The 19,807-nt window shown below is 43.4% G+C and overlaps 1 protein-coding gene across 2 annotated transcripts in view; it reads right to left on the bottom strand.

Moving 5' to 3' along the window:
* Positions 1-339: 339 nt before the first annotated feature.
* Positions 340-19,807, bottom strand: part of crcp (calcitonin gene-related peptide-receptor component protein) — a 110,394-nt gene continuing 90,926 nt past the window's right edge. For both annotated transcript variants that reach the window (XM_070858099.1, XM_070858100.1), the window contains exons 5-6: positions 14,413-14,470; positions 340-1,144 (exon numbers count right to left, since the gene is read on the bottom strand). In XM_070858099.1, coding sequence (XP_070714200.1) covers positions 971-1,144; positions 14,413-14,470 — 232 coding nt within the window. In that variant the 3' untranslated portion in view covers positions 340-970. The remainder of the gene's footprint in view (positions 1,145-14,412; positions 14,471-19,807) is intronic.

The raw sequence follows: 19,807 nt of genomic DNA, 5'->3' as shown, positions 1-19,807 counted from the left end.
CATTATTTAAAATGTTTCTATAAGATCACCCCTCATCCTTCTGAACTCCAACGAGTAAAGACCTAGCCTACTCAATCTACGGAATCAGCCTCGTGAATCGTCTCTGTACTCCCTCCAAAGTTAGTATATCCTTCCTTAAATAAGGTGACCAAAACTGCACGCAGTACTCCAGGTGTGGCCTCACCAATACCCTATACAGTTGCAGCAGGGCCTCCCTGTTCTCAGAGATGCAGTGATTGTGACCATTTTTTAAAAAGGGGACAAGTCCGACTGCAGCAACTACAGGGGAATCTCCCTGCTATCAGCCACTGGGAAAGTTGTATACAAACATCAAGTTGCTCATGCAAAAATAACGTTTATTTCATAATTATCATTCCATAGTTGCTACTGTTACCTCCAAACCAATTTTCATTTATTTTTTAACATTTGTTTTCCGAAACATTTGAACATTTATTTTATTACTTTCCCAAAATGATTTAAAACTCCACTTTTAGGCAAAATACTTTCAGGGACATAATACTACAATAATTACATGGTACTACAGATGCATTGTTTCAGTTTATTAACAGACACAGTCTTCTATTTCTGTTTACAAAATGCATAAACATTTCCTCTCCAATTCTGCACAAACATCCTTTTGTACAACGGTCTGGAAGATGTTCCTCCGTAAACTAACAATTATAAACTAAACATGCAAGGTACACAATTGCTCAGCTTCTACCAAATTCACGGCTGTAGAGGTTGCAGTATTATGGCCATGTGAATTAGAAAAACTTAAAACTGATCAATTTAATTAAGACAAACGCTGGCCAATCATAGCTGATGTCTCACAATGTACAGAATGGAACATAATTGAAAACATCTGGACAATATTTGAAATACTATTGCTGCAGGCTTGTCTCCAAGTACAGTCAGTTGGGTTTAAATACAAAATCAATCATCAGAATATTTTACTGAATGGAAATAATGTCTATCTACTTGATTCTGCCTTTTGGTTTCCATTGCCCTCAGCAACCATCTCCATCTCTTTCTGCTGCTGAGTTGCAGCTTGTCCATCAGGGTCTCCTGGCAAGATGCTATTGATGGTCTGTAGAAGCTCCTCAATCTGTTCTTCTGTTAGTCTTTCTTCACTCTCTTCTACCATCTGGAGCATGAGAACAGATAATTTGGCACTCGTTAATGAAAGTTATTCAATTTTATTTCATTGCAAATAAAACGAGTGAATAGAATATCAACTTATTGCAAAGATTTTTTTGCATGCTCTATTGAAGCCCCAAGAGACATATTAATTTAAAGGTTTAATATCTGCAAACGAAAACAACATTTTCAAATGTCTTATTTTCAGTAACGTAAGTATGAGAAATTTTAACACAACCAGTTCTAATATTTCAAAATTAATTTGAGTTATCGCTGGTTCCCAGATCATTGTCAGGTTTTTAAAAATTCAAAAATGCTTGATTCCGAGATTATGTTGTATGATACAAGGGTACCAATGATTAATGTGTTTGTCTGAAATTCTTCTCTCTGCCATTTTCACAGAGGCATTAACCCACTCAGAATATGAAGTAATGCTTCCATTAAAACAGTGCAGAGGGGAACTTCAGACAGGCCCGTTAAGCATTAACACGCCAGTATCCCATGCCGTAATTGTAGGTCTGTGTACTGTCCAATATTTGTCCAATGACTTATGAGGAAAGGTTGAGTAGGTTGGGCCTCTACTCATTGGAATTCAGAAGAATGAGAGGTGATCTTATCGAAACTTATCAGATTATGAGGGGGTTTGACAAGGTGGATGCAGAGAGGATGTTTCCACTGATAGGGGAGACTAGAACTAGAGGGCATAATTTTAGGATAAGGGGCCACCCATTTAAAACTGAGATGAGGAGGAATTTCTTCTCGCAGAGGGTTGTAAATTTGTGGAATTCGCTGCCTCAGAGAGCTGTGGAGGCTGGGTCATTGAATAAATTTAAGACAGAGATAGTTTCTTAACCGATAAGAGAATAAGGGGTTATGGGGAACGGGCAGGGAAATGGACCTGAGTCCATGATCGGATCAGCCATGATCGTATTAAATGGCGGAGCAGGCTCGAGGGGCCGTATGGCCTAATCCTGTTCCTATTTCTTATATTATTTTCTAGCATTTCCTGCCCCCCCGCCCCCCCCCCCCCCCAAAATAGCGTCACTGCGTTTGTACATGGAGTAGGTGAGGACCCAGTGTAAAAATGTAAATGTGGCAGGAAGGGGACATTCGCAGCTTCATTTTCCCTTTCATCTGACCACTGTGTGCACAAGGAGAAGTGCACCTGAAGAAACCTGGTGGCTGGAACATTCCTCGGACCAGACGGTCTACAGGGATTCTAGGGATAGCCTGAGGTTCAAACATACTGGATGTTTGTACAGTATTTCCACACTTCAAGAACAGCAGCCAGAAGCCCTGAAGCCAGCAGCCAGAAAAATATGTAGCTTTTAGTTGAAAACCTACTCAAATTAATAGTCCTGTTTGTGTTGAAGTCATTTAAAAAAACATCTAAATTCTTTTCTACAGATATAATTTGACTGTTCAGCTGAGAAAAATGATATAAAGTTTATAATCTGAACATAAACAAAAGCTGCAACAGCTGTGTGATCATTACAATGTGCCATATTTGAAATCTATCTCTGTTTCAGACACAAATAGAGACAGCCTCTCTGAAAAGAGCACCACTTAAAACAGGATACTGAAATTTGCCCTCCGGTTTTCTTCAAGTAATTTTGAAAAACAACCAAATAAATACTGCTGGATGCTTACGAGAAACACTGGAGCCAACTAAATGCCACTGATGCTTCCTGAAAAACTGTGCACACTGCCCATGCTCGGGATCTGTCCTTCAGCTGACACAAAGCGAGCAAAAATATCAAATCCAAGCCCAGGTTTTGGGGAGATTCTGCGGCCTTCAAGTAAAAACTTTAATGAGACTACTAAAAGGCACAAAAGACAATTTAATTGCTAAATTTCATTATGTTATGATCAAATATATAACTTTTAAACATTTTTATTGTGTTGAAAACCTCACTTTGGACAATAGAAATTTTAATTACTAAAAAAAATGGCTGGTTACTTTTTTCTTTAAAAAGGCGTTGAGTGATTAGATTGGTTCACAAGTTTTTTATTTTTTAAATATTTACAGCTTCTCTGGATCGGTTGTTCAGAATCAGTTGTTTTGTACGACTTCTGTTGTACTGTTGGGGAGGAGTTAAACTAATATGACAGGGGGATGGGAACCAATGCAGGGAGACAGAGGGAAACAAAAAGGAGACAAAAGCAAAAGACAGAAAGGAGATGAGGAAAAGTGGAGGGCAGAGAAACCCAAGACAAAAAACAAAAAGGGCCACTGTACAGCAAAATTCTAAAAGGACAAAGGGTGTTAAAAAAACAAGCTTGAAGGCTTTGTGTCTTAATGCAAGGAGTATCCGTAATAAGGTGGATGAATTAACTGTGCAAATAGATGTTAACAAATATGATGTGATTGCGATTATGGAGACGTGGCTCCAGGATGATCAGGGCTGGGAACTCAACATCCAGGGGTATTAACATTCAGGAAGGATAGAATAAAAGGAAAAGGAGGTGGGGTAGCATTGCTGGTTAAAGAGGAGATTAATGCAATAGTTAGAATGGACATTAGCTTGGATGATGTGGAATCTATATGGGTAGAGCTGCAGAACACAAAAGGGCAAAAAACATTAGTGGGAGTTGTGTACAGACCTCCAAATAGTAGTAGTGATGTTGGGGAGGGCATCAAACAGGAAATTAGGGGTGCATGCAATAAGGGTGCAGCAGTTATAATGGGTGACTTTAATATGCACATAGATTGGGCTAACCAAACTGGAAGCAATACGGTGGAAGAGGATTTCCTGGAGTGCATAAGGGATGGTTTTTTAGATCAATATGTTGAGGAACCAACTAGGGGAGAGGCTATCTTAGACTGGGTGTTGTGTAATGAGAGAGGATTAATTAGTAATCTCGTTGTGCGAGGCCCCTTGGGGAAGAGTGACCATAATATGGTGGAATTCTGCATTAGGATGGAGAATGAAACAGTTAATTCAGAGACCATGGTCCAGAACTTAAAGAAGGGTAACTTTGAAGGTATGAGGCGTGAATTGGCTAGGATTGATTGGCGAATGATACTTAAGGGGTTGACTGTGGATGGGCAATGGCAGACATTTAGAGACCGCATGGATGAACTACAACAATTGTACATTCCTGTCTGGCATAAAAATAAAAAAGCGAAGGTGGCTCAACCGTGGCTATCAAGGGAAATCAGGGGTAGTATTAAAGCCAAGGAAGTGGCATACAAATTGGCCAGAAATAGCAGCGAACCCGGAGACTGGGAGAAATTTAGAACTCAGCAGAGGAGGACGAAGGGTTTGATTAGGGCAGGGAAAATAGAGTACGAGAGGAAGCTTGCAGGGAACATTAAGACGGATTGCAAAAGTTTCTATAGATATGTAAAGAGAAAAAGGTTAGTAAAGACAAATGTGGGTCCCCTGCAGTCAGAATCAGGGGAAGTCATAACGGGGAACAAAGAAATGGTGGACCAATTGAACAAGTACTTTGGTTCGGTATTCAGTAAGGAGGACACAAACAACATTCCGGATATAAGAAGGGTCAGAGGGTCTAGTAAGGAGGAGGAACTGAGGGAAATCCTTTTTAGTCGGGAAATTGTGTTGGGGAAATTGATGGGATTGAAGGCCGATAAATCTCCAATGCCTGATGGACTGCATCCCAGAGTACTTAAGGAGGTGGCCTTGGAAATAGCGGATGCATTGACAGTCATTTTCCAACATTCCATTGACTCTGGATCAGTTCCTATCGAGTGGAGGGTAGCCAATGTCACCCCACTTTTTAAAAAAGGAGGGAGAGAGAAAACAGGGAATTATAGACCGGTCAACCTGACATCGGTAGTGGGTAAGATGATGGAATCAATTATTAAGGATGTCATAGCAGCGCATTTGGAAAGAGGTGACATGATAGGTCCAAGTCAGCATGGATTTGTGAAAGGGAAGTCATGCTTGACGGGTCTTCTGGAGTTTTTTGAGGGTGTTTCCAGTAGAGTGGACAGGGGAGAACCATTTGATGTGGTGTATTTGGACTTTCGGAGGGCTTTCGACAGGGTTCCACATGGGAGATTGATGTGCAAAGTTAAAGCACATGGGATTGGGGATGGTGTGCTGACGTGGATTGAGAACTGGTTGTCAGACAGGAAGCAAAGAGTAGGAGTAAATGGGTACTTTTCAGAATGGCAGGCGGTGACTGGTGGGGTACCGCAAGGTTCTGTGCTGGGGCCTCAGCTGTTTACACTGTACATTAATGATTTAGACGAGGGGATTAAATGCAGTATCTCCAAATTTGCGGATGACACTAAGTTAGGTGGCAGTGTGAGCTGCGAGGAGGATGCTATGAGGCTGCAGAGCGACTTGGATAGGTTAGGTGAGTGGGCAAATGCATGGCAGATGAAGTATAATGTGGATAAATGTGAGGTTGTCCACTTTGGTAGTAAAAACAGAGAGACAGACTATTATCTGAATGGTGACAGATTAGGAAAAGGGGAGATGCAACGAGACCTGGGTGTCATGGTACATCAGTCATTGAAAGTTGGCATGCAAGTACAGCATGCGGTTAAGAAAGCAAATGGCATGTTGGCCTTCATAGTGAGGGGATTTGAGTACAGGGGCAGGGAGGTGTTACTACAGTTGTACAAGGCCTTAGTGAGGCCACACCTGGAGTATTGTGTACAGTTTTGGTCTCCTAACCTGAGGAAGGACATTCTTGTTATTGGGGGAGTGCAGCGAAGGTTCACCAGACTGATTCCCAGGATGGCGGGACTGACCTATCGAGAAAGACTGAATCAACTGGGCTTGTATTCACTGGAGTTCAGAGGAATGAGAGGGGACCTTATAGAAATGTTTAAAATTCTGATGGGTTTGGACGGGTTAGATGCAGGAAGAATGTTCCCAATGTTGGGGAAGTCCAGAACCAGGGGTCACAGTCTAAGGATAAGGGGTAAGCCATTTAGGACCGAGATGAGGAGAAACTTCTTCATCCAGAGAGTGGTGAACCTGTGGAATTCTCTACCACAGAAAGTTGTTGAGGCCAATTCACTAAATATATTCAAAAAGGAGTTAGATGTAGTCCTTACTACTAAGGGAATCAAGGGGTATGGCAAGAAAGCAGGAATGGGGTACTGAAGTTGCATGTTCAGCCATGAACTCATTGAATGGCGGTGCAGGCTAGAAGGGCCGAATGGCCTACTCCTGCACCTATGTTCTATGTTTCTATATTTCAATACTTTCTTACTTGCGACTTTCCAGCCACCTTCCTCACTTTTAATTTGTACATATCCTCCCTTTTCAGTTCTAAGTTGCTGCTGTTTTACTTTGAGGCAATCAATGAGATGCTATGGCAAAAGTATCATGTCTAAAGTGTAACAAAAGAAAGTAAATGCAACACAGGAACTGTATGTTAGGCACAAACACTTTAGCATATTAAAAGTCAATCTCCTATAGCATGCACATGGCGAGTAAAGACCAAGGGCAATCTTCAGGTGAAGCAGGATTAAAGGGAAACATAGAAAATAGAAAATAGGTGCAGGAGTATGCCATTCGGCCCTTCGAGCCTGCACCACCTTTCATCATGATCATGGCTGATCATTTTTGCAACTTTGTGTTTGGGGCCTTGGGCAATAGTGTAGCAAGAAGTAAGTTAAAACGTGTATCTTCTGTGGTTGTAGGGGTAGCTGGAAGTGGGTGAGGTGGAGGGTTGAACAAGGATATCACGTGGAAATCTGAGAGGGATGTGGAGAGAACAGGAAGCCATGCTTGGTGGTGGAAGATGATCTGGCAAATGGAGGCTGGTAGAATAGGTGAGGACAAGGGGGCTCTAGTATTGAGAGAGGAGGGAGATGGGGCGAGAGCAGAGGCATCGGATGTATCGAAGACTCTTGTCAATCACTGTTGAGGGGAAACCTCAGTTGAGGGAAAAGCAATTAAGGAGCAAAAAAAGTCAGAAAGAAATAGGACAATGGGATGGTGTCTTTAAAGGAATGAAAGGCAAGGGATGGGGAGAATAGATAATAAAATTCTCAAGATCAATTCGAGAGTAAGATGAAGCACCAACACAGTTGCCAATGTAATGCAGGAAGAGCTCAAGTAGGGGACCTCGGTAGGACTGAAGCAAAGAGTGTTCCATGTATCCAGTAAAAGAGTAGGCAGAGCTGTGATCCGTCTGGGTTTACATTGCATCACACATCTTTAGGGCTCAATTTTCCCCAATGCCGTTTTTTGGCATATTGCAAGAGTTTCGCCCATTTCTTTGGGCTCCGATTACTCCAAAAAGTAACCAGCAAGTTACCCCGTTTATTTTTTGAATTTGGTGCCGCGCAGCCTGTCCTTTAGCTTCGGGGGTGGGGGGGGGGGGGGTGGGTGAAGCCTAATGTCTGCGCTGAAAAAACGATGCCCTCCCACTTCTGCACATGTGCAGAAAAAAAGGACGTTTTCGACATGATTACCATGTGCGTGCATGCCCAGTACAGCTCCTGGTCTGCATTCGGCCATTTTTAAAGAGCCAGTTGTGTGTGAGAACTTTGTGTGTGAGAACTTTGTGTGCAGGATCTAACAGATGTGGTTCAGATGATGGCAATGAGTGCAGAGAGCATTGACCTTACGCGATCACTCCTGGACACCATCAGTGGGGTGGGTGATGAGGTATCGGGACTGTCGGGAGAAGTAACAACACTCTCACAAGAAATGAGAATACTGTCCGGGAACATGAGGGAGGGAATGTCGCAGGCAGCTGTTACACTGTTGGTGCACATGAGGGAGGGAATGTTGCAGGTAGCTGATGCGCTGTCAGTGAACATAAGGGAGGGAATGTTGCAGGGAGTTGAAACACTGTCGGTGAACATGAGGGAGGGAATGTCACAGGTAGCTAATACAGAATCAACTGCCACTCCCACTCCAATCCCCAGGCCAGCCTCTGAAGAGGCCCAAGCCGGGCCTTCCACATTACTGCCCCTTTCCCCCACCTCCCCGCCATCAACAAGTGCGTATTACCCGAGATGTTTGAAAGAATAAGCTTGGTACCAACCGGAGAAACGCTGCGCCACTGCCTGCGGGCAGGGGTGGAGTCAACAAGACCAAACGCAGCGGGCGTCTTAGAATAAGGTGGAGGAGAGATGGGTGCAGCCTTTCTTTACTGTTGTTGTTATTATTGTTGTTACTGTTCTCAAATTAAAGGTTTTTGTAAGTTATGTAAATTTACAAGTTTAAAAGTTTGTAAGTGATCTTAAAGTTTTTAAAGTGATCTTCAGAGTTTGTAAGTGATTTTAACTGAAAACTTTAAAACTTGATACAAGAATATTTTTTATTAAAATTAAGTACAAACAAGTGTTAAACTTTTGAATAAAATATATTTAAAATTACAGGTTAAACCTCCCTTATCCGGAACCACCCCTCGTCCAGAACCATTCCCGGCCACCGGGTGATGCATGCGCAGAACTGACATGAACAAATTGAAGTCCTTCCTCGCTGCCGACTCCCGTAATCGCTGGCCTGACCCCGCAATCCACCACCCCCACCCCCAATGATCTCTCTGTCGCATTCCCAGCCCCAAGCCAGCAAGCTCTGATATCCCCTTGCTCAGTACCTGTACCGTCCAATTTAACGTGACCACCCCTCCTCCAGAAAAATCCCATATCCAGAACAGGCCAGGTCCAGAGGGTTCTGGATAAGGGAGGTTCAACCTGTATAACTGAATCATTTCCATTATTTGTTCCATTATTAACACAACTTTTTGTAAAGAAGAATCATTTCCATTATTTGTTCCATTAACACAACGCAACATTACAGAACAGGTCCAAACAGTAAACATGGTCCATTAGGAATAGTTGCTGCTAAGCCTTCAGGCAGCAAAGCGTTCACGGATGAGCTACTGACACAAGGCTCGAGCAATCGTTAAAGGGGCACTACGGCCCACCCTCCTCCGCTGTCGTGCTCTGGGTTCAGGTAGTTGCATGGCTTCCTCGTCCTCCTCCTCGTCATCTGCATCTTCCTCCTCATCATCAGCCTCTCTCACCTCAGGTGGGTCTTCTACTATCAGCTGCTGCTGCCTCATGATGGCCAAGTTCTGCAGCATGCAGCACACAACAGTGAACTGACCGACAATCTCAGGGGAGTATTGCAAGTAGCCTCCGGAATGGTCCAGGCATCGGAAACGCTGTTTCAAGATGCCAATGGTGCTCTCTATTCTGCGCGTCGCAATGTACGACATGTTGTATTCCCGGTCAGCTTCCATCCGGGTTACGTGTAGGGGCGTCATGAGCCAGGTGGCGAGGCTGTACCCTTTGCCTCCCAGCAGCCAGCTCTGCCCTTATAGCTGCTGCTGAAACATGGCAAATATAACGCTATTGCGTAGGATTAACGCATCACGGGTGCTCCCGGGGTATCTTGCATCAACTGACATGATGCGATGCATGTCGTCACACACGAGCTGCACATTAATGGAGTGGAAGCCTTTTCTGTTCCTGTACATTTTGGGATTCTCCAAAGGTGTTCGCAAGGCAATGTGGGTACAATCAATGCAGCCCTGTACCTTTGGGAAGCCAGCAATCCTGGAGAAGCCCACAGCCCTTTCATGCATTGCCTGGGCAGTCATGGAGAACTTTATGTAGTCATTCCTCCGGGCATTATCCAGATGCATAAAATGAAAGTGCAGCTGTAACCTTCACTTCAACTGACAAAGCAGTCCTCCTGATGCTTCTAGGTTGCAGGTTTGCTTTTACTAACTCACAGATCTCAGTTACAACTTCTTTGCGGAAACGCAGCCTTCTCACACAGTCTACATCACTCAGGTGCAGGTATGAACACCTGTCTCGATATACCCGACGTGGGTAAGGCCTCCTGTCCATCATCCTATGTGCTCTGAGGTTCCTCGTGTGATAACGTCGAATCAATCGTCTCTTCCGCAGCACCATCATGCAGAAGGCTTGCACAAGGTATGGCATTGTCAGTATTGCCCCCATGATTAAATTGTACCTTTTGCAAGAAGCTCAAAACAGCAGGACAAGCTTCTTTATTGTGTCTCTCCCCAAGATCGATGCCCTAGTATGGACCATACCCAGGTCTGGCATGAGCAATAGGCTTGCTTAGATCGGGAACCCACCCCTCCAGGCTTCATTTGATGTTGCGGCTGCATAGTGTAAGGGTTCTTATCCCTTCAGTTTGGCTTCCACACACCCATCCCCCCCCCGCCGCCCACCACCTCGGGCTTCTTTTGAAGCCGAACCCCGAGCCCCTGTGTCCGGGCGAGGGAGTGATTCTGCCAGCCAATGCTCTGACCCTCGAGCCCGGTTTGGAGATGTTCGGTGGTTGCGTGGCACTTTGGAAAAAAATCCCAAATGAAAGAATTGCATTAAACTTCCATTTTCTGCGTTTTAAGTTTGAAAAAATTAAGCTTAATGATGCATATTTAATGTGTTCTTGATTCCCTCCAAAACTTTGCCTAAAAACAATGGCGTCTTTCTGCGCCGATTTTTTGATGTGCGCTGGTTTTTCTTAAGTGCCCAGAAGGCTTTTTGGGAGTGGGCACATACGCCATCCTAGGAAAAAGGTAAGTCATCCAAACTTGCATAAATGTGAAAAACTGGTGCAGACATCAGGTTATGCCCCCCATGACGCAAAAAAAACGAACCTAAAAAAATCCTAACTAACTCAGTTACGCTGCGCACAATCTTTGGGGAAACTTGGATTTTTAAATTTAGGCCAAAAAAAGCATTGCGTGCCAAAAAAAAAGCACAGATAACTGGGGAAAATTGAGCCCTTAATCTGGAGGAAGTAACTGGAATTAAGAGAAGTTGTTCAAAAGAAAACCAGTTCAGCTCAGTGCAGAAGAGTGGTGTGGATGGGGAATAATTGCATTATTGTTCAGTGAAGAAGTCAAGTGCCCAGAAACCATTTGGTGAGGCATGAGGGTATAGAGGGCTGATTGGCCAAAGAACCTGAAATAGTCAAAGCAGCAGAGGGGATCGGAACAGTCTTCGATGTTACAACAACAACTTGTATTTATATAGCGCCTTTAACATAGTGAAATGTCCCAAGGCGCTTCACAGGAGTATTATGCAATAAAAATTTTACATCGAGCCGCATAAGTAGAAATTAGTGCAGGTGGGTCAAAGAGGTATGTTTTAAGGAGAGTTGTGAAGGAAGAAAGAGAGGTAGAGAGGAGGAGAGGTCTGGGCAGGGAGTTCCAGAGCTTGGGGCCTAGGCAACAGAAGGCACAGCCACCAATGGTTGAGCGATTATAATCAGGGATGCTCAGGAGGGCGGAATTAGAGGAACGCAGACGTCTTGGGGGGGGTTGTAGGGTTAGACGAGATTACAGAGATAGGGAGGGCCGAGTCCATGGAGGGATTTTAAATTAAGAATTTTTGAAATCGAGGCGCTGCTTAACCGGAAACCAATGTAGATCAGTGAGCACAGGGGTGATGGGTGAGTGGGATTTGGTGCGAGTTAGGACACAGGCAGCAGAGATTTGGATCATCTCTAGTTTACATAGGCTAGAATGTGGGAGGCCAGCCTGGAGTGTGTTGGAATAGTCAAGTCTAGAGGTAAACAAAGGCATGGATGAGGTCTTCAGCAGCGGATGAGCTGAGGCAAGGGTGGAGACGGGCGATGTTACGGAGGTGGAACTAGGCGGTCTTAGTTATGTTGCGGATATGTGGTCGAAAGCTCATTTCAGGGTCAAACATGACACCAAGGTTGCGAACAGTCGGGTTCAATCTCAGACAGAAGTTGGGGAGAGGGATGGAGTCAGTGGCTAGGGAACGGAGTTTATGGCGGGGAGCGTTAGTGAGTAGAGATTGGTTTGGGGAAAAAGAATAGAGTCTAAAGAAAATAAGTTCAGTGGGATAGGAGCAGACTGAAACAACCGGTATTCTGGGGCAATCCTGTTTGTGCATTTGGGTGAAGAAGCAGCAATCGGCTAAATGGGGTTGGGAACAATGAGATTGGAGGCAGTGGAAAAAAAGTTAGATTGGTAATAATTCCAGGAAATTATGTTTTGTAGTTCGTAGACATGCTCCAGAGGGAGAACAAGGAGGAGTCAGATAGTTGCCATCCAGACTCAGGCAGATGGATATTCTTCTACCACATGACAAAGTACTCTTTTCTCAGCAGGTTCCATGAGGACAGTGGAACTGAGAAAATTAGAGGTAAATGGATTAAAGTAGAAAAATGGTAGTAGTTCTCAGTAAAAAGATTGAAGGAAGACAAGAAGTAGGAGAAGGATGGAGAATAGTAGAAACAGGAGAAGGATCAGATTCACAGATGGAACACATGTTGAAAAAGGCACAGAGGCAAAGACATTAGCAGAAGAGCTGAGCATCATGTCAAACGTAGAATTTGTTGAGTTGATGGGGGTGGTTTGGGGTGGGTGGGGGGTGGTGAGGGTGGATGAGTTTAGGACATTTGCTGAGGACAGATTGTTCAGGGTCAGAAAGGGGAAGATCAAAAGGGTGGTGAAAACCTGGCAATAATTGAGGTTAGAGGAAAGGGATGGCCAGAAGAAAGTGAAGAAGAGAGGTTTTAGGCAATTGCCTATAATCTAAGAGTTGTAAGAGCCAACCGAAACAAAGACTTTTCTCGGTGAAAGCGATGGATGGACTGAAGAATGACGTGGGATAAGGGACTGGGACAGCTATGGTCCAAATTGAGCTGATGTTGCTGAAAAGAGATGTCAAAGCACCTGTGGGCTGCACGAAAAACTGAGAGGATTGAATATCACAAAGAGATCATGAGTGAATTGCAAAGAGAAAGCTGAGATCAATGTGGAATGCATTCAAACTCAAAGCAGGTGCTGAGAAAAGAGATGTGGCTGTAAAAGTAGGTCTTGGCAAATAGACACAAATAAGGGAAATGAATAACACTGATGATGATTAGGATAAAACAGACAAATGAAAATCATGGTGAACAGAGAAATAGAACTTCTTGAAGGCTGACATTCCTGGAATATAAAACAGTAAAATGAAAGAAAAACTACAAATGCTTGAAATATACAGCAGGTCCATCAGTACCTGTGCAAAGGAAATATATAATCAAAGGAAAGAGATCAGGTATAATCTTTCATTAGAGCTAAAAACTGAACAAGCAAGGCTCTCAAAAAAGGGTTGAAAAAGGCTGGGGTGAAGGGAAAAAACACAATATACTCCAGCTGAGAGAGAAAGTTAATGGGCTGAGTGACACTACAAGCCAAGCTGTGGTCAATGAACCAGGGAAAAGTAAGGAAAAGGCTTTTGTGCTACTTGTAAGAGTGTTTGGAGGAAATTAATTTTTATTCTCTCACGTATTGAAAAGTTGTTGCAAACCTTTCATCTTTTGCCTACAAACATAATGAGATCAATCCTACTGAATCATTACCAAATTATGTTCAAAAGTAAAAGCTTGGATCTCACAAACTGATTGAAGGAGAGTTCCCTTCTCACCTTCTCACCAACTGCCATGTCTTTGTATTCACTCACGGACTGACCAGTCTGCATCTTATAGTTAAGTAAACTAGAACTGCTTAAGTATGGGGCGGACAGAAGCTATGATTAAAGTGGGAAACGTTGCTGACAAGCCTGAACACATTTGTCAAGCAGCAGTCAGATACTGCATTTGTTTTCATTTTCAATACGCCCAACAGAATAACACAACCTTTGAATCTGTGTATGTTTTCTCAAGTTCTAAGTTGAAAAAGAAGCCCCAAGAGGTCATTTAACTGGCTCATGTTAGCTGACTTTCACATGGAAAAACAAATATATAACAGTCAGAAAATTGTAGGAAAGCTTCTAAATTAATTTTCTGCAAACAGTGATAAGATACTCGAACTGGCCTGAACCCAGATCATTGCGTAGTATAAATAGACATATCTAAATCACAAGGCATACATTACAGAAATCAGCATTCATAGCACAGGGTTATATTTTTTTCTAAAACTGAAACTGGGACAGATGTAGCAATTAAATTGACTGTGGAATTTTCTCTCCCCATTTCCTGAAAGCAATGTCTTATGCTGGAGTAATGTTCCACAGGAATTGACACAACCAAACTCGGATCCTGTCCTTACACAACATCCTTCCAGCAGCAGTCCTTGGCTAATATTTGGGAGCAAGAACCTTGGCTGCGTACTGCCCTCCCAAGCTCACAACTGATCTATTTTCTCCATAGACCAAGTAGAAAACTAGGGGCTATCTGTGTTTGCATGGCTCGATATCACATTGAGTGATGCATTTATGCACTGATCCACTGGGAAAACTGCACCTTATTATTTGGTAGCCAAAGGAGTTTTTCTCTCAGATTGTATACCACTTCCATTGTTCCTATCTTTTGAACAAATTAAACCTACCAACTGTATCTCCACAGCAGTCAATGGCCTGTGATTCAGCAGCTGAAGTTTTTCTGCCCTGAAGGATAGATATCAAAAAGTCAGTGCTATGATGGAATTATGCTCAGATATTCAATATTTCAAGCCGTTCAACAACTTTCAATATTTAAGTACAAATTCAAAAAATGAACATCGATCTTTGAGAGAGAGGTAAGATTTTTATTGTAAATTACATCCCTCCACAGAGTCTTACTATCAAATATTTGGAGCATGAGTGGGTAATAAAAAATGATAGCAGAACATTCAGATGTGAACTTGTGATTCTACTCTTTTTAATAAAGTATAATTGCAAGTCCTCCCTAAAGGTGGTTTATTTTACATTACCAACCTACATCTTCACACAAGTTTTTACATAAAATAATTTAATGGATATTTTCTTTTTATGTTGTAAAAGTTGAAATTAAAACAATATAGTAGGTAAAAAATAGTGAAGAAGCATCAAACATTTATTGCACCCTGTATAAGTATACCAAGTTTGGGATAGTCCAAAACAGTCACATGAAGGCTCCATTCCATTGATTTCTATGGAATTAATTTTGGCCGAGTTCTTTAAAGGACGGTTAATCTGTTGCATCAGATTATCACCAGGCAGTGAAGACAAAAATCTACCTCTGAATTTTCCATGTGGCACAAAAATTTAATCGATTCCTAAAGTCTTTTAAGAATGCAATTACAAGTTTTCCCAACTTATACTTATGTTTGTCATTGTTGCAATATTGTACATTCATTCTCTGGTGTGATGATGACCTCTTTTCCTTTTATTTTTTCCTTATGTTATCATAGGCAGTCCCTCAAAACGAGGATGACTCGCTTCCATGCCAAAAAAGGATGAGTTCATAGGTGTTTCAATGAAGGACCTAATAGTCCAGGTTCTGAACTACATAGTGTAGGGTGGAAGATACATGTGCGTGGATTTTTTTAACGTGTGGTGGCCGTTGCACATCAGCCACTACACAGGCTTGACAGAGCTTGGTCTTGGTCCAGTGGCAAGGGTTAACCAAGACAACTGCTCTGCTGCACGGGTTTCCTTATTTACTGCAATTGTGTAACCCAAAAAATAAAAGTTTGCATTTTTCAATACCAGAATAAAAAGAAATGTAACTCCATGTGCTCAAAATTTTATTCTAACTTTGTGTGCAATGGGGGGAGGGGAGGGGAGGGGAGGGTAGTGAGTATCACTTTTAAGGGATGAAAAATCTATGTGAAGTGTGACCTCTAGAGTAAACTTGGAAGCATGACCAATGTCATGTAACTTTGATTTTAATAACCGATCAATAGCTTGCCTGTTTCAGTTCTTTAAGTATGTAAGTAAGAGTATGGGCTCAAGTTTCCCCAGTTATCTGTGCCGTTTCTTTGGTGTAAATTAAAATATCCGAGTTTCCCCAAAGTTTCTGTGCCAGAAGTTAGTTATGATTTTTTTCGGATAGGATTTTTTTGCGTCATAGGGGTGTCAAGGGGCGTAACCTGATGCCTGCAGCAGTTTTTCACATTTAAGCAAGTTTGGCCAACTTACATTTTTCCTAGGACGGCGTATGTGACCACTCCCAAAAGATCTTCTGGGCACTTCCCTCCCTCATGTTCGCCGACAGTGTATCAGCTACCTGCGACATTCCCTCCCTCATGTTCATCAACTGTGTCTCAACTACCTGCAACATTCCCTCCCTCGTGTTCACTGACAGCGTGTCAACTACCTCCAACATTCCCTCCCTTATGTTCGCCAACAGTGTATCAGCTGCCTGCGACATTCCCTCCCTCATGTGCCCAGACAGTGTTCCCATTTCTCGTGAGAGTGTTGTTACTTCTCCCGACAGTCCCGATAACTCATCACCCACTCCACTGATGGTGTCCAGGAGTGATTGTGTAACGTTAATGCTCTCCTCATTCATTGCCATCATCTGAACCACATCTGTTAGATTCTGCACCTCAGCAGAGCGCTGTTGAGCTCTCCTTCCCCCCCTCACACTGGGTGTGGCTCGCTGCATCCCACTGGGACCCGCACCCTTGGAAGGTGGGGCCCTGGGTGTGCCTCGCTGCACCCCACTGGAATCCACAGCCTTGGACTGTGAGAAACCATGGAATGTCCCAACACTCGTACCACTCAGGAAAGGGCCTGGCACCTCAATGGGCGGCATCTGCACCTCCTCCAGAGTGAGTACAAGAGTGGGGGCTTCATCCATCCCCTCCCCCTCATACTCTTGGTCTGGAAGGTGAGATTGGAAGATGTTCTCCTCTTCAGGCTCGTCCGTGTCTGAATCATTTTCTGCATCGGCTTCAGCCTCATCAGGGTTAGCCTCAAGTTGTGCAAAATATAACAGAACAGACAAAGGTTTAGCAGCACAGGAGGGGGCAGGGTGGCAATGAGTAGGCTCACACAGCGCAGGCAGCAGGCTCATTTGAAGGACCATGATGAATCATTGCACATTGCATCAACTGAAGCATAGCTGACAGAGACATCCCCATGAACCGAAGCATGGCTAGCCTGCGCAGTACTTAACATTTAGCAAAGCCAGACTGTGGAATTTGCAGGACTTACCCTCTCCTTTGAGTGTGGACAAAGCTTGTACAGTGGTGGTTGCTTTTCTCCAGGCAGGACCCATCAAAGCAGCATGTTGTATTGCAGCTCCGATTTTTCCACTGAGAATTAAAGTTCTCACACACAAATGGCTCTTCAAAAATGGACGAATACAGACGGGGAGCTGTACTGGGCATGCGCGCCCATAGCAGTCACGTCAAAAAGTCTTTTTTTTTTGCGCATGCGCAGAAGAACGGGGGGGGGGGGGGGTGCGGGTGTGGCATTGTTTTTTCAGCGCAGACATTAGATTAGGTTCCACCCTCTGAAGCTAAAGGACAGGCTGCGCGGTACCAATTTCAAAAATTAGAACGGGGAAACTCGCTAGGTATTTTTTGGGAGTAGTCGGGGCCAAAACAAAACGGGCGTAACTCTTGCAATACGCAAAAAAATGGCATGGAGAAAATTGAGCCCAAAGTAAATAGGTGTATCTACACAAGTCTGTTCCTTTGTGTACTTTTGATAAATCATTGGGTGTAGTGGATGAGATTGGTGCTGACTCTGTCTATTTTGGCACTACAGAATCCACAGCTGAATCATATTAATTAGTGTCCACAGCAGTTACAGACAATTCAAAGTTTAAATTCATTATATTGTTCAGCTGCTGCAACTTTCATCTGAAAGTCATCAGCATCCAGTAAATGATACTCCAAATCCTTAGGGGGCTGTGCTGATAGTATTGTTAAACAAACTTCAACATAACTTGTAATTTTGCTCCATGCTTCAACTGATTGTTATAAATGAACTGTTACTAAATTGAATCAAAAAAAGTTTACAGAACTAATCTACAAATCTGTGCTATTATCAAAATGCAATGTGTTCTTGTCCAATACAAACTGCATAAAATCAAGTACTGGAGGCATCACAAGTAATGACCCCCAAAATCAGCTGGTATACGACAAGTGTTGAATAAAGTATTCACTTACTGTGTGTTACCCTTCCTATACTTTTCCGTCATGATGTTTGCTTTATGCTATTTATGTCAAACTTAAAAAACTTACCTGTGCATCATATCTACTTCCTAATAAGTCCTTCTAGCTCCATCTCCAGGACAAATGGCACTGTCCTCTACAGCACCATCCTCCTCAGGTTTACTAAAATTGGGCTTGTTCCCAACAGTTTCTCCCTGTTGGCTCTGCCGGTGCCCCAACTCTGAGCCGCCATTTGACTCTCTTCCCAAAGGTGACTTTTCCTTCATTACTTTCTACAATGCCATTTCTCCCCTCCACCCCATACCCAATCCGACCCTCCTGCCTCATGCCCCGCACTCCAAAAGCTGCTTATTTTATTCCTCCTTCATCTTTTTACTAATCCTTCATCCTGTAAAATAATGAGGAAAGTATGCAGATTGATCTGGACCAGAAATTCATAAACATCTGGCAATCTGCAAATTTATCTCAACAAACAGGAACTGAATTCTAATTAACCCCAGGCCTGTGCTTATTTATAGCAGTTGGAGTGTCAACCGTGGCTCAGTCCAACTGAACTCACAACCTTCTGACTCAGAGGTGAGGTAGCACTCTCGCCTCTGAGTCAGAAGGTTGTGGATTCAAGCCCCGTCGTTTTCTCAGGTGGACATAAAAGATCATACAGCACTATTTTGAAGAAGAGCGGGTACTTATCCAAATGTGGCACCACCCCACACTAACACCATAAAGCATCCCTACAATGCCCAAGCCATTCCTTTCACAAGCATCAGCATTGCAGGTGGTACCGTTATGTCTCATCATTCACTGTAACTCAACAAGCCTCTTCCAAAGGTGCACTCAAATCTGTCCAAGAATGCAAAGTGTTGAAAATAATGATTTTAATGTTTGACAGCACATTAACAGAAACTTCACACGAACACTGGCTAAAACACACAAGTACCAACCTTGTGTGTTGTTAGTTGGTATGATTGAACTAGGATGAGGATGAGTGTGAGATGGGGAAGTGATAATGTAAATAGAAAGGGATGGGTGGAGGTGCGAGGTAAGTTGGTGTAAGGATAGAATCATAGAATGGTTACAGCACGGAAGGAGGCCATTCGGCCCGTCGAGCCCGTGCCGGCTCTCTGCAAGAGCACCTCAGCTAGTCACACTCTCCCACCCTTTCCCCATAGCCCTGCAAATTTTTTTATTTCAGGTACTTATCCAAATCCCTTTTGAAAGCCACGATTGAGTCTGCCTCCACCACCCTTTCAGGCAGTGATTTTCCAGATCTTAACCACTCGCTGTGCAAACAAGTTTTTTCTTATGTCGTCTTTGGTTGTTTTGCCAATCACCTTAAATCTGTGTCCTCTGGTTCTTGACCCTTCTGCCAATGGGTACAGTTTCTCTCTATCTACTGTCTAGACCCCTCATGATTTTAAACACTTCTATCAAATCTTCTCTCAATCTTCTCTACTCTAAGGAGAACAACCCCAGCTTCTTCAATCTGTCTACGTAACTGAAGTCCCTTATCCCTGGAATCATTCTCGTAAATCTTTTTTGCACCCTCTCTAATGATGTGCAGGAGTAGGGTAGGGAAGGCAGAGTGATGAAGATATGATGAGTGACAAAGCAGGATGAGGTTGAGTGTGGCTTTGTACTAATGTTTCGTGATTCACTGAGATCATTAAAAGGTTTGTGCCACTGTAGCCTGGTCCTCCTGACAACATTGCTGATGCGTCCTCCTGTGCAATGTGCAATCAAGCTGCGTTGATCTCCTGGGGAGGTCTCTTCCGCCCATTGGAAGGGAAGAGAACCTCCCTGCGTGCTGTGACTCCCTCCATAAGCATATGGAGCGAGACATGGGAGAGCCTGGGTG

The sequence above is a fragment of the Pristiophorus japonicus genome, chromosome 16 (assembly GCF_044704955.1).
Source record: "Pristiophorus japonicus isolate sPriJap1 chromosome 16, sPriJap1.hap1, whole genome shotgun sequence".
Taxonomy (NCBI): Eukaryota; Metazoa; Chordata; class Chondrichthyes; family Pristiophoridae; genus Pristiophorus; species Pristiophorus japonicus.
The sequence above is the reverse complement of the archived record's forward strand: the minus strand, read 5'-3'. Positions and strand labels throughout refer to the sequence as shown.